We start from the raw sequence: 13,246 nt of genomic DNA, 5'->3' as shown, positions 1-13,246 counted from the left end.
GGTTTCAGCCTTCCCTGGAGACAACCATAAATATTGGTTCTCATACAGAGGATGCTGGGATGTGGATCTGGGCAGACTGATGTTTATACTAACTGTGCTTCCTGCATGGTGAGCAGAGGTAATTGTTTCATCTAAAAGTAGCATTATTTCTATGAATGAATTATTGCTTTGGTACAGCCCTCTCTGTGAATGTGTTAGACAGCAGGATTAATGGCACTAATAAGAATTCTCTTTCTCTTTGGCTTTTGTAGGTATGAGCTGTTATGTAGCAGTTGCATGTGAAGAGAAGACAGAGTATAAGTTGTCGTCAGAAGATCCTGTCCTAAGCTGGGCCTGAAAGCTCATCCAGCTTTGTGAGTAGCCTGAAAGGGAGGGGAAGGAGTGCATTACTGGGAGACTTCATCCTGACTTCAGGCACCAAAATCACAGCTGCCTCTATCACTTGTAGTGAAGGAGTTTTCATCCTAGGAGCAACCTACCTGGGTTGTGCAGCAGAAAGCTGTATGGTGGCCAGAGTGCCACTGTATAACACAGGCTTCTTTTGGTATGTGAACCAGTCAACAGCTCCAGTTCTTGAAGGACAATCTCCAAATACCACTTTTGTGATGATTCATGGATGTATTAGATAAAACATAGTCCCAGAAAGAATTAAATTCACCTTTGCCACCATCACATGCATTCCTATTTGTGTTTGTGCCATCTGCATTTGTTACATCTCCCTTGTTTATTATCTGCATTTGTGACATCCTTTTCTGTTGATTTTGATGCTAGTGCTAGTAAATATTCTGTGCCTTATTCCAGGTCAGAAACAGATGGAGGTGGTGGGATTTTGGAATTTCCCTTTAGGATGACTGTTCTAGGAAGCCTGTTTGTGATCAGGAGGGCAAAGGTCAAAACAACAGTTACCAAAGACTGAATTTCTGGCTTTACAGAAATGACACATACAATTCATTTTGGCTACTTCTTTCTTTACCTGGTGTTTGGCTCTATGCCAGGGTCATGGCCATACTGACACTATGATTCTCAAGGGTTGCTTGTGTCTATTTCCTTTGGGGCTACACAACCCTTCCAGTGAGGCTGCATCAGCCTCTTACATGCTGAACATGCAGAGGCTGTTGTTTGCTGATGCTGCTGTCTTTTATGAATTACTTTTCTCTAAGGAATTAAAGTTCAAGCGGTTGGAGAGGAAGCTGGAGAAACTTTTGGGATGTATGAAGCCAAATTTTATGTCATTCTCCTACTACTGCCTTATGAGCAAAGTCACATTGACCCCACTGTTGAACTGGCACAATGGGCTGTTTCACACCCGGCCTGAATGTGAGCCTGTACTTTGGCTGTAAAAGGGATGGAAGCTCCCTCCCCTCAGTTTTACAGCTTTGAGGAAAGAGAATGTGATGTTTGGTTCTCTTCCAGGCAGAAATATGCCGTCAGGCCTTGATCTGGAAAAAGAGCATCTCCAAGAAGCCTTGATTCTCAGAGACATGCCTGGGAGTCACTGTGCCTCATGCTTGTGCTATGGCTGACCTGTGTCATCAGCCAAGTAATGAAATCTGCATCTCTTTCTTCCCTTATGTGTGGTGCCTGCTTAGTCCTACTGGCTGTCATGTGGCATCAAGGCACAGCACATCTGTTCTTCAGGGAGTTCATAGCATTGAGTACCAGGGCCTGACTAGCCCATATGGGAGTTTGAAGGAGAACAACCTACTCTTTAGCCCCTATTCCAGCTTAGGTGGAGCCCTAAATGGCCCTTTTTACATTACCTTTTTTATATGAGAGAAAGATGCATACTACATCAATGCAGTATGCATTGATCTGCATGCGAAACAGTTCCAGGCCTGTCAAGATGGACCAAAGGCACGGAAAGGGAAGGAAAAGATCTAGCCAGTGCACCAGGAAACAAAGTTAATCTGTGGAAGCACAGTGGATATATATTGACTGAATCTTCTGTTGTCAAAGGGTGGAAAATGCTACATTAGGTCCAAGGCTCAATAACTGAGAAAAAGTGCCCTTAGTGTACACACAGAACTGTTGGAGAGCTGCTAAAGAGTTAAAGATATACTGATGGCCAGGTTTCCCAGAGCCTGCTGGTCAATAACTGCTGCCTTATTCAGCTCTGGAGTTTGTTGCTTTGGGCGAATGCTTAAGGTTATTCAGACAAGCTGCTGTAAGGTGTAACAAGTCTTCTTTCACAACTTTCCCTTGGGTCAGAGCAGAATGTCTTCTAGAGGAAGGTGTGCCCAGAATGTACTTTTGGTTTCAGCTGGTTGATCACACCACCTGCGCACTGGCTCTGCCCATCAGAGACTGTAATAGAGGTTTAAATGATGCAGCACTGTGCCAGAAACCAGAGCAGCAACAGTGAGAGTGAATTTAAAGAAATCAGGAAAATGGAGATTTCATTTTTTCCATTGAATTTTTGGGAACAGATGGAGCGTTGATGAGGCAGAGATTCTGGAAGGGACAGTGTGTTTCAAACGTTTTCCTTAATGTCTTCCCAATCTGCTCATACATTCATAGCTCCTGCCTATTTGGCACAGGGCAGTTAGTTTAGGATGTGAAAATTTCGACACTCCTGGGCTTCCAGAGGTGGATGTTCCCCAAGGCCTGTTGAGCTGTGGTTTTTGGGCTATGGAACTTCTGATGCAAAGGGCCGTGGGAGCAGCTCGTGGCCTGATGGGCAATGTCTTTGTTTACTTCATTCCAAGTCACTGAAGTGAAGGATCTGGTCTTTCTGGACAGAGACAATGACCCTGGAGCATCTTAACTGAGCACTGTACTGATCCTATTAGCATCAGTCCTGCCTCTTCTAAATGTCCAATGTGTTTTCTTTGGGGTTTTGTGTTTAGGTTTTTTTTGTTAAATCTGGTTAGAGGCCAAGAAGAATCTAATCAAAGCCCAGCAGTGCACTGAGCAGCAGTCATTATCATTATTTAGTCATCCAGTTGCTGTTTCTTTGCTGTGACAAGAAATGTTTGTGTTGTTGGGAGCAGGGGGATGAGGGAAGATCAGCTTTTCTCTTCTTCCCCTTGGAGAGGTTTAAGCACTCTTCCTCTCAATGCATGTTTACCAAAGTGTTGCTCTTTGAAGACAGATTTAAAGTATAGCCTTCAAAACTCTGTGACAGCTACAGTTTATAGGAGAGGAATCAATGATTTAAACCATCATTAATTCCTAAAGGAAATGACTTTCGCCTGTGAACTGTGAAATATGATTACTCTCTCATTAACTTTCATAGTTACAAATGTAACTGGCCAGCTGGTCAAGTTAGAATCGAAATTTCTCCTCAGCCTGGCTTTTTGGGCTGGGTTTTTGCTTATTAATGACACACAGAGCAAATACATTTCACAGAACTGCTGGGACTTCGTTTCCATGAATGCCCAGGCTTGTCTGCTGGAAGACATGTTGCTTCTTTTGGCTCTGTAGTTCTGTTCCTGGAGAACAGAAAATCAGCTGTGGGTAGCCTGATTTGATATTCATTTGTCTTTAGCACTTAGGGTGCAGGAAAAAGCATTGCAAGAAAATACTGAGATGGAGAAAGAGCACAGCTTAAATTTTCTTTTCTGCTTCTACAAGTTCCCTTCTTTACCACACTGCTGTGTCTCCTTTTTTACTCTCAGCAACTTAACAAATCACTGTCGTTGGAAGAGCCAGTAAACTCGGGTGCTGGCACAGAGATTAGGCTAGTATCTGAGTATTTGGGGTCTAAAGAAAAATAAGAGAATTGAAGTTCAGCTTCTTTCTGTGTCATCTAGGAGGTGATTTTTGTCCTGACACTACCTTGAGGTTCATTTAAACTCTACAGCATAAAGGTTAAGAGCAGTGGTGAACAGCTGGTGCCTTTACAGAAGCTTTTATTATTGATTGGGGTGTATTCTGTTGCCTTCACAGTCAGCAGTGCCTTTCATTGACTGAGGTGCTGGTTAGATCAGTAAGCACAGCTCCGCCTAAAGTAAATTTAGGAAGTGCCTTTGTCCTTTTAGTAGAGGACAAAGTGTCTCTACTCTCTTTAGTCTAGTCTCTACTCTCTTTAGCCTCTACTTTTAGTCCTGTGTAGTAGAGGAGCACAAGCCTGGGTTCTCCTGCCACAAGCAGTCCAGTGATCATTGAGTCCCTTGTGTCCCACACCTCAGTTTTGCACAGATGCCACAAATCCCAGCATGCAAGTTTTGCTTCCATCTTGTCTGTGTGTACGTGGCAGCAGAAGGTACAAGGGGCTGGAGATGCTTATGTGTAGGTGAGGATGCAGGCTTTGTCAGTCTTGTTCTGTAACTGCCATTCATATCCTAGGACTTCCTTAGAGTGAACATAGCTGGGCCCCAAGTTTTTCCCTTATAGTGTTGCAGTTAGCACGTCCTGAATTCCACAAAATTGCTTGGACCAGGGTCAGCAGATATTCTAGGAAGAAGAGCAAGGTTATACTTTCTTTTATGCATGAGAATTAAAATAGGTTAGCAGATCAGTAGGAGCTGGAAAAAATGTTCTACTCAGGTGCCTGCTAAACAGCTGATCACTCCCAGATTATGCTGATGTAAGAGAGTCTGTCCACCTCCTGTGGAGCTTGGCAGTCAGAAGACAACAGCAGCAGGCGCCATGCCTCTCACTGAGGTTTCCCTTGAGATGCTTCAGATCCTGAGTGCAGGTAAACTGGGATCCTACCAGGTGGTATTTCATTCTGTTTTAAATGGGGCATCACTGATCTCCAGTACAGCCCTAATTTTCAACAGCCAAAAGGGACACTAGGACAGTTCTTCAATCTTCAGCAAGGAAGACAAATTTTGCATTTGTTTTTCTCAGCCATTTGAGAAAAAATTTTAGCACTTTGTTTTGTATTATCTGCTAGTCTCTCTCTATGCTTAGCAGGTTATGTGCTTTCACTGGATTAGTACATACCTTGTTGTTACAAGGACCTCTTGTTGTCCCTTAACTTCTGTCCTGAAGACTTGCTCCTGCTGACAGATGAAGTTCCTGTCTAGGGTTCTTAAAAGACCTGTACACATCTTTCCAAGGAATTTTTCTCAGTCTCTGATAACAGTCTGAACCCCTCATGCCACACAGACTCAGCTGGAAGTGCTTCCTGAGTCCTTGTGCAGTTGGAAGGAGCAGCCTGGCAGATTGTAGGGGCTGCTGGTGACAGTATTTCATTCTGCAGTGCTGCTGCTTCCCTTGCATTTCAGCTGGGCAGGACTGAGCTGCAGAATTCAGGCTCAGGTCAAGGGGGTCCATGTGTTGGGAGCTTTGGGGCAAGGTGGGGCTCATCTTTTGTAGCAGAGAGGGTGCTGTCATACTATCCTAACCACAACCTGGGTGGCTGTTTTGTAACAAAGCAGGGCAAGGATGTTGGGTGAATGAGTTTGTGCTCATTGACAGTACTGGGTGGAACTCTGGCAGCAACGTGTTATTTTGGCTGAGTTTTGTTTTGCAATTCAAACCCTGGAACTGAACTAAAAGCACTAGCATGACGCAAGCTTGCTTGCCTTCCTCCTCCATCTGCAGAATGAAGTAACTTCAATCACTTTTGTTCAGCATTTCCCAGATCTATCAAAAGTACTTCCTTTTCTAAACTCCCTGTCACAGCACCTCTGCCTTCTTCTGGTAGCTGGAAAGCCTAGTCCCACAGCATATTGGGGTGGCGTAAAAGAACTGTGATAGCTGTGTGATATTTACCAAAATAAAAAAAGCTGCTTGGATTGTGCAACAGAGCTTTTCAGGGTAGCTTATAACTGGTAAAATTACTCCCTCCAGTGAAAACAGGTTTGTCCAGTGGCTACTAGAGCAGGTGTCCAGAATATCCTAGAACCAACATCTACTTCTGTTATGCCAAAGACTTCCTTTGTTGAAAAAATGAATCTGCTCCTTTTTGCTATTTCCTTCTACCACTATGGTGAACTTATCTTTCACAAAGACATGGTATTATGGGGAAAAACACAGCCAGGATTGTGCAACAGCAGATGCCAGGAAAATTGCAGAGCACGGTACTTTAGTACAGTGGATTGATGGTAAAACATCAACACTTCATAAAGCTTTTTATCCTGCACTCAAGGTTGACTTTAGAAACAGCCAAGCATTGTGGCCCTGCAGCCAGACAAAGCTTGGTGCTCTTCACCCAGGTGGAATTCTGTGAAAATTCTGTTTTCCATTCAAGTGGTGGTCTGTAATAGAAACTCCTCTCAAGCTGTTTGAAGGTCCTCTCAGCTGGTTTCTGCAAAGACCAGCAATGTTTCAAAGCCCATCTTGATCTGAGCATCCTAACTTTGGACCTGAGCCAACTTCTGGATCCTTTCTTACTTTGCCTCTCCCTAGGTGCTATGCTTTCATTCACTACCTGTTACTTTTACAATTTTTTTAAAATCACTGTCATTTTTGTTACCTGAAGACAAACTGTCAGGGGCTTGTTTATAATCCCCTGCTACACAGCCAATACAGCTTCCAACTGACCTGCTTTCATGTGGTCCTGGCTTCACAAGAGACGTGAAGGAGATCAAGGATGTTGTCTTTGGGTTCTGATGGGTATCTCCTGTTGCATACTGTGTAAACTGTGTTTCACGTTGTGTAAATAAGTATGTTTCAAATAATTGGAGTTGGTGATGATGCACAGCTTACTTTGGAGAATGTGGGGCTTTTTGTTGGCTTTTCTGGTTTGTTTTTGAGAGCCACATGGGGTTAGGTTTTTTGTTTGGTTGATTGATTTGCATTTTTTTTGCAAATAGGAGAGTAGGATCTGACTACTCAAAACATACAAATTGTTTTCCATCACTCTTTATTCTGTTGATATGTCTGAAATGACCCTCTTCCTCCACCCAAAGCAAACACACCTCAAATGTAAAGGGACTAGACCCTAAACCTAGATCCAGGCCTGAGTTTTGCTAATAGTGTCTGGTATCTGCTGTGGTAGATGAAATCAAAAACCCAGGTACAAGCTCCCCAACATTAGTCTTTGGGATGTGGTAGTAAATGTGGGCTCCAGAGCCCTTTGTTTACTCTGATTAGAACTATCACTGCCATGTTCACACTGAGGTTTGGGATTGGTCTTCAATGAAGTAAAATAGAGCAGCCCTTTCTGGCCCCTTAGCCAATATACCAAGTTGGAGTTATGCCAATTTTGGTTTACAATGAAATGCTTCATTTGGTGGGAGGTAAGTATTGGGATGCTAAAGGATTTACTGGGGAGGAAAAAGGAGATCTTGTATTGCTGAGTCAGCATTTGACAGAGGATGAGTGTGGATTTATATGTGTAGGTATTTGGAGACCTTTGTTCTGTGTCCTTTGCTAACATTTTACTGAAAGAATCAGTAGTGTAAGCTTTGACCTACAGAATCAGTTTTGCTCTATGCCCTTCTGCAATCAGCAACTCTTGGAATCTGTGTTGCTTTCTAGGTCTCATTTGAATGCTGAGATGCTCGTCTTGCAATCATTTTCAGTACATTTTATCAGTCTGTAAGTTTGGCAGCAGATCAATGTCTGTACGTGTGTATTTGAGGAATCAAAATCCAGGGACAGGCTGCAAATAGAGACACATTGGAGTGTCAGTCATGAAAGCCAGTGCTGGTGACAAAGGATAGTACCAAGAGGCTTAGGGGCCTCCAAATTATTTCCACTATTAAATTACCACTTGGTCTTGCATGAGGCAGCCTCCAGGGTCTGAGTTGATGAAGTCTTTGTCCCATTTGTTTGTGTTGTAGACATTGGCGGTGGAAGGAAGGGTGATTCTGTGCTGCAGTTCACCTTCCCACTGAAGGGCTGCCCAGGCCTGGGGATGTGAGATACTCTTGCACTCTTAAAAGCTGCCATCACCTCCACTCCATGGCAAGTTTTAGGTTGCCAAGCCACACTGTGGAGGGGACACTCCACTCTAGGGATACCCTAGTACTGCTGAAACTTCTTTGATGCCTGTTACAATGCTCAAGGAGTGGGCATGTAATACGTTTTAGCCATACAAGCAGTTAGTTTCCCCTTGTGTCATGTCAGGTATTTATGCTACAAATCTCACCTGACAAGAGCAGAAACTTTAGCTGCCCCTTCAGCTCCTAGCCATTGAAATAGGATCTGCCATGTCCAGTGCTAATGAAAATTTTCCTTCCTAGATAAGTGGATGCTGCCTGATTTAAAAAAAAAAAAAAAAAAAAAAAAAAAAACAAAAAAAACCAAAAAAAACCAGAAAAGTGCTTTTTCAAGTACTTTCCCTGTAATTTAACATCCCTTCAAGGTCTTTCTGTCACTTCTCTTCTCAAGTGCATCCCAATGCTACCCTGGAGTGTCACCTCCACCCTTTTTGTCCTTCCCTTCCCCAGCTCCAGAGCTGCAGGAAGAGACCGTGTCCTTGGTGATGACAGTGGCAGGGGAGTGACAGGCAGGCTGGGTGGGGGTGGCTGTTGGTGAGCAAGCCTAGTGACAGGATGGGGTGACTAAGAACCAGCTGGCTAATTAAAGCACAGCAGTAGGAGGAGCAAGGTATTTAAGGATGCCAGAGAGAAAGAGAGATGTCTCCACCAATTTCTTACACTTCAGCAGCCAAGTGACTAGGCAACACAGTGAAAGGTTTTCTTAACTCTTTTGTGCCTCTCATGGAGTGAAATCAAGCAATTAAGAAAATGGCTCCATTGACTGAAAAGCCTGAATTGAGGTAAGGACACCAGTATGGTTTTTAGTCACAGTTAGTCACATCTACCTCTGCTAGACCTGCTGTGAGCTGAACTCCCAGGACTTTATATGACTCTGGTATATGCTAATATACACTGAGTGGGTAGGTCTGGTGGGCAATGCACACTGATTTTCAGAATGCTGCTTTCAATTGGATAGATATTTCTGCTTGCTGATCAGGCACAAGAGGCAAATGAAGGTAGTCATTACGTGGGTCTGTGTTCTCATTAAGGGAAATGGGCGTGTCCTTGCCTCCTTACCCTAGTGACTGGATCTTTCTCCTAATTATTTTTATGGGAAAGAGAAATTGAAAGGAGCTCCTGAATGCAGATTCTGAGGCAGCTGCTTAAGAGGAAAGCGAAGAGAATGGATGTGGAATTCTCAGCAATATATTAATTTGTCACCTGAGGCAGGAGGAGTCAGAGAGAAGTAAAGATGAGGACTGGTTTCTGGAATGTAACTTTCTGCTATTTCTTGAGACATTTGGAATGTCAGACTGTTGCTGCACTCATCAGTTTGGTTTTCTGCAAGTGTTTTCAGTAGTGAGTAGAGAAGCAGTCACTGAGTCCTTCTGTCTGGCATGTAGGTGACTCTGGAGGCAGCACAGTCCATCAGGACTAGCAGGCCAGTGGCCAGCCTTCTGAGTTTTGCTGAGACCATTTTGTGTCTGATATCCAGGCAGATGAATATAGTCCCCTAGCAATTTTGCTAGCATAGCAGTGCTTCCAGGTTGGAAGAGGTTAAAGAAAATGACCTTGTCTGATTTCAGCTGGCTTCCAACTAGGCTTGTCAGAATGTGTTGGCAGTATTGTATGCCTGGCTCCCTGTGTGCTTTGGTTAGACTTAGCTCTGTGTGATTCTCTGGAGGTTGTTGCAGTTGTTTGTGAAGGAGACCAACTCTCAAACAGATTTTTCTTATTTTGAAACTATAAAAAGCAACCTGTAAGACTGATACTTATAAGGCCCTGTTACACTATGCCACATCAGCTAGTTTTGGATGTTGCATAGGATAGAGGCCCAAATCTTCCATCTTGGTATAAAATAAAACTATCACCTCTATGTATTGAAAAGTATTAGCTGTAGCTTAGTGAGTGTTTGTACAGAGCTTTAGAACAGCTAATGCTGGAAGAGGTTGTAATTAATATTTTGTGTGGCTGCCACAGTGAGCACTCATTCAGGCCTGCACAATTCCTCTGCCTTACACAACTGAAAATCTCAGAATGTGTCTGGAATGGTATAAGATGGTCTGTAGCATTAAAGTATCTAGAGCATCTGTTTTATATCTCAAAGGTGCATCAGTCTTCTCTTTAATTTTTATGATATTTTTGTAAACTGGATTTGAACTTTGAGACACTAGTCATTCTCTAATTAGTATTTCTACTTACTGCAACTTCCTCTTATTTACTACTTTACTGTTTGAGAGCGTGTGATAAAGGTGAAGACAGCCTTTGTAGTCTTTGTTATACAAAGTCATGCAAGAGAAGCTGCTGGATGTTGTTTAGATGATCTAATTGATTTGTATTTATAGAATGCCATTCACTGTAGTAAATGCAGTGCAGTGTTTGTGTCCCTCAATCCTGCAGTCAGCTGAATGGGTTCATTGTTATACATAATTAGGGCTTCTGGAATTTGGGTCTGTTTATTTACAGCAATTGTTCTGCCAAGGCACAAGTGGCCCCATGTCAGAGGTCTGCAGAGAGTTAGGTGCAGTACCCAGAGCACCCCAGCTGCACAGCTCTTACAAGTAGTCTCACAACAGCTTGAACTCAATGAATCCTCCATTTCTTCCAGCTCAAGTACAAAGGCAGCATCCTCTTGGCTAGGTGCGGTCATTGCAGATTGAAAGATTTTCCTTTTGCAACAAAGGTAAATTGGGTGTCATGGAAGGAGTTACTCCCTACCTGTAAATAAATTCCTGTTTCAGCAGTTGTGTGCTCCTTGCCCTAGTTCCTGTGTGAATCTCAGTTGTGTCCTGAACAGTCCCAGGTTGTGGTATGCTGTTAAATGTTTACAGCCTTCCCTGGAGCTGGCAGCCTGAGATCTGTGTCCAGTGAGCTCCCTTTTATAGGATGTACATCAGCTTGTTTGTAAAGTGTTTCTGTCTATGAGATGTGATCATACATATTGCAGATAAATCTGAACAGAAATCTCAACTGCTGCTGCTGTCAAGTGATGTGCTTTGTGTCTTTTGCTAAGATAGAGATGAGACTTTATTCAAAATATCCTGGAAAATGTTGGTTTTCTTTCTGAAGTTTCAAAATGTTCATGTGATTTGCTTGGGTGTATGGGTGTGGCAGAAAGGCATTTGTTTCTTCAGCTGACACCCACGATACATGGGCCAGGGCTACTGTCACCGTGTCTCAGCCACCAAGACAGAGGGCAGTCATGACAGACTCAGGAGGAAGTCAAAGCCCAGTTACAAGTGTATTTGGAGTCTATTGTCAGGAGAATCTATTGTCAGGAGAAGAAATGTTTTCGCTGTAAGGCAGGAATGTAAGCAGTTTCTTATCCAGAGGGAATGGTGCTAAAGTGCATGTCAAGTCGGCTGTGATCCAAACAACCTTCTGGATGGCTGTTTTTCAACCCTGAGTCTGTAGCAGAGCAGTAGGTTGATGGCTCAAGCAAGAGCCACCTTTCATCCACACAATCTTCCAGGTATAAGTCAGTGTTTTTTAATCAAAGTTTAGTGGCTAGTATGAAATTATTCCAGTCTGTTTCTTTGCAGGGAGGTTCCTGTAGACATCAAGTCAGTATCTGAACTAGCACTAATCATGAAATTCGTTTTAGTGTAGAGGTCAGAGGCAGAATGGACAAAAAGAGATAATTTACCTTTTCAGCCTTGCTGTTCAGCTGTTGGCATGTCAGCTGTAGGCTTTGCTCACTGCCTTTGTGACGTTCAGTGGAGTTTAAACTTTGGCCTGCCGACCTTTTGAAGTCTTCACTACTTGCCAGATTTTAATGAGATGGGTAGCAGCACACTGGCCAATTTCTTTGGGAATGCAATTTCACTTCTGAGGAAGACTCAGAGGTGCAATTGCTTTCTAAAAATGCATGGATAGGGGTGAGTGCAAGGAGGAGGACCTGCTCAAACAGAAAAATTGTGCTGGTGCAAAACAATTTATCTGTAGCTGTTCATGAATATGATTTAGGTTGCAAATGAGAAACAGCATTCATGCCATAAGGGGAATGAGTTCTGGAGCAGGCTTCCAGGAAGAGCAGTGGAGGCGGGAAATTTTAGCAGTTTTAAACTGGAATGTGAAGTGTTCTTGCACAGGGTTGTATGACACAGTTGCCTGCAATAGCATGGGAGTAGGCTGGATGACCCAGGAGATTCTTTTCTGCCCCCTGCTCCACAAGTGGTGACCTTGAACTGAGTCAACTCAGGTTGCAGTAAACTTTGTTTACTCTGAAGCTGACTGACTGTGAGATGACTTAGTTCAAAAGCATCTCGGAATTCTTAAAGCCGTAGCTCCTAGTTTACATTTTCTATTTAATTTTTGTTATTTAGAGAGGTACATTCCTTATAAATTGCATAAAAACTGGCACCTGTGCCCCAGATAATTTAATTTGCTCATTTGGAAGGCAGCAGACACGCACTATATTTAAAGGAAAAGAAGGAAGCAGTACTGCATTTGAAATGTGCTGTGTTTGTTTATCATAACAGCTGTAAGTTCAATTATTTATAAGAACGCCTTATCCAAGCTGGTGTGTAATGATGCCATTTGTTTCATTTAGTAAGCTTTCAGTGCTCTCTCTCTGCTGTCTTAACACTTGCTGAAGAGTGTGTGGAAGCTGTTGTCTTGTACAGAATTGGTGTGATTATTCTATGTGCACTGCTTGCTTACTCAGGTTTTTCATGACTTTTATTCTTAGGAGCATGATGTCTTCTGAAGGAATGACAGGACATTCTTTAACCCTTAAAATAAAAATGACAGACAACATATTTCAGTATTCCAGAATAAGAGAATAATGATAGTTGAAGACAGAGCCGATTGCCTGGGTTAACCGGAGCTGCCTGCTCTATTCTAAATTATTTTTTTCTCTTGTCACGTTTTATATGATGTGAGGTGAGAAGTGCACAGGGGATGTGTTTTTCTAGAAAGTTCCTTTAAGTGGAGGAACATGCTGGTAGGAGGCACTGACTGCAGTGCAGCTCTTTGCCCACTTTCCAGATTTGGGACTCTATATTGCTGACATGGCTCATTGAAGAGGAGCATTTGGGTCAGGAACACTGATGGCATTGTGAGAAAGGGGCTGAGCCAGGGTGAAACAAGTGAGTGCTGCCAGTGATGTGTAAGACCTGACCAGGTGAAAAGTAAGTTTTGTGATTGCTAATCATCCTTTTAGTCTGAAAGCTTGCAATTTTTCTGATAGCCTCAGCTCGTACTTTATACTAATATGCATAAGAATTAGATTTTTCATTTAAATGCATCCACAAAGCACTTAAAGCTCTTCTTGTATTTAGAGAGAAAACTTTGAAAATGTGAAAAACCTGAAACTGAGAAAAATAAAGGGATCTACATCTCAGGAATATAAGGGATAAGCACAATAAGTTTTGAATGTTCATCTCATGCATAGCAATAGGTTTAAAATGCTATGTGAGTCACCA

General features: G+C 42.8%; 1 protein-coding gene across 50 annotated transcripts in view; it reads left to right on the top strand.

The window, feature by feature from the left end:
- Window positions 1–13,246, top strand: part of SORBS1 (sorbin and SH3 domain containing 1) — a 158,191-nt gene that overhangs the window by 77,720 nt on the left and 67,225 nt on the right. For 14 of the 50 annotated variants that reach the window (XM_063163701.1, XM_063163724.1, XM_063163717.1 and 11 more), the window contains exon 1: window positions 8,471–8,620. In XM_063163701.1, coding sequence (XP_063019771.1) covers window positions 8,589–8,620 — 32 coding nt within the window. In that variant the 5' untranslated portion in view covers window positions 8,471–8,588. Of the gene's footprint in view, window positions 1–251; window positions 354–8,464; window positions 8,621–13,246 lie in introns of those variants that run through there. The other 36 variants (XM_063163693.1, XM_063163699.1, XM_063163695.1 and 33 more) reach the window with 11 other exon arrangements.

This window comes from Melospiza melodia, chromosome 9 (assembly GCF_035770615.1).
Source record: "Melospiza melodia melodia isolate bMelMel2 chromosome 9, bMelMel2.pri, whole genome shotgun sequence".
In the NCBI taxonomy this organism is placed as follows: Eukaryota; Metazoa; Chordata; class Aves; order Passeriformes; family Passerellidae; genus Melospiza; species Melospiza melodia.
Note: the sequence above shows the minus strand (reverse complement) of the source record. Positions and strands in the feature narration are given on the sequence as shown.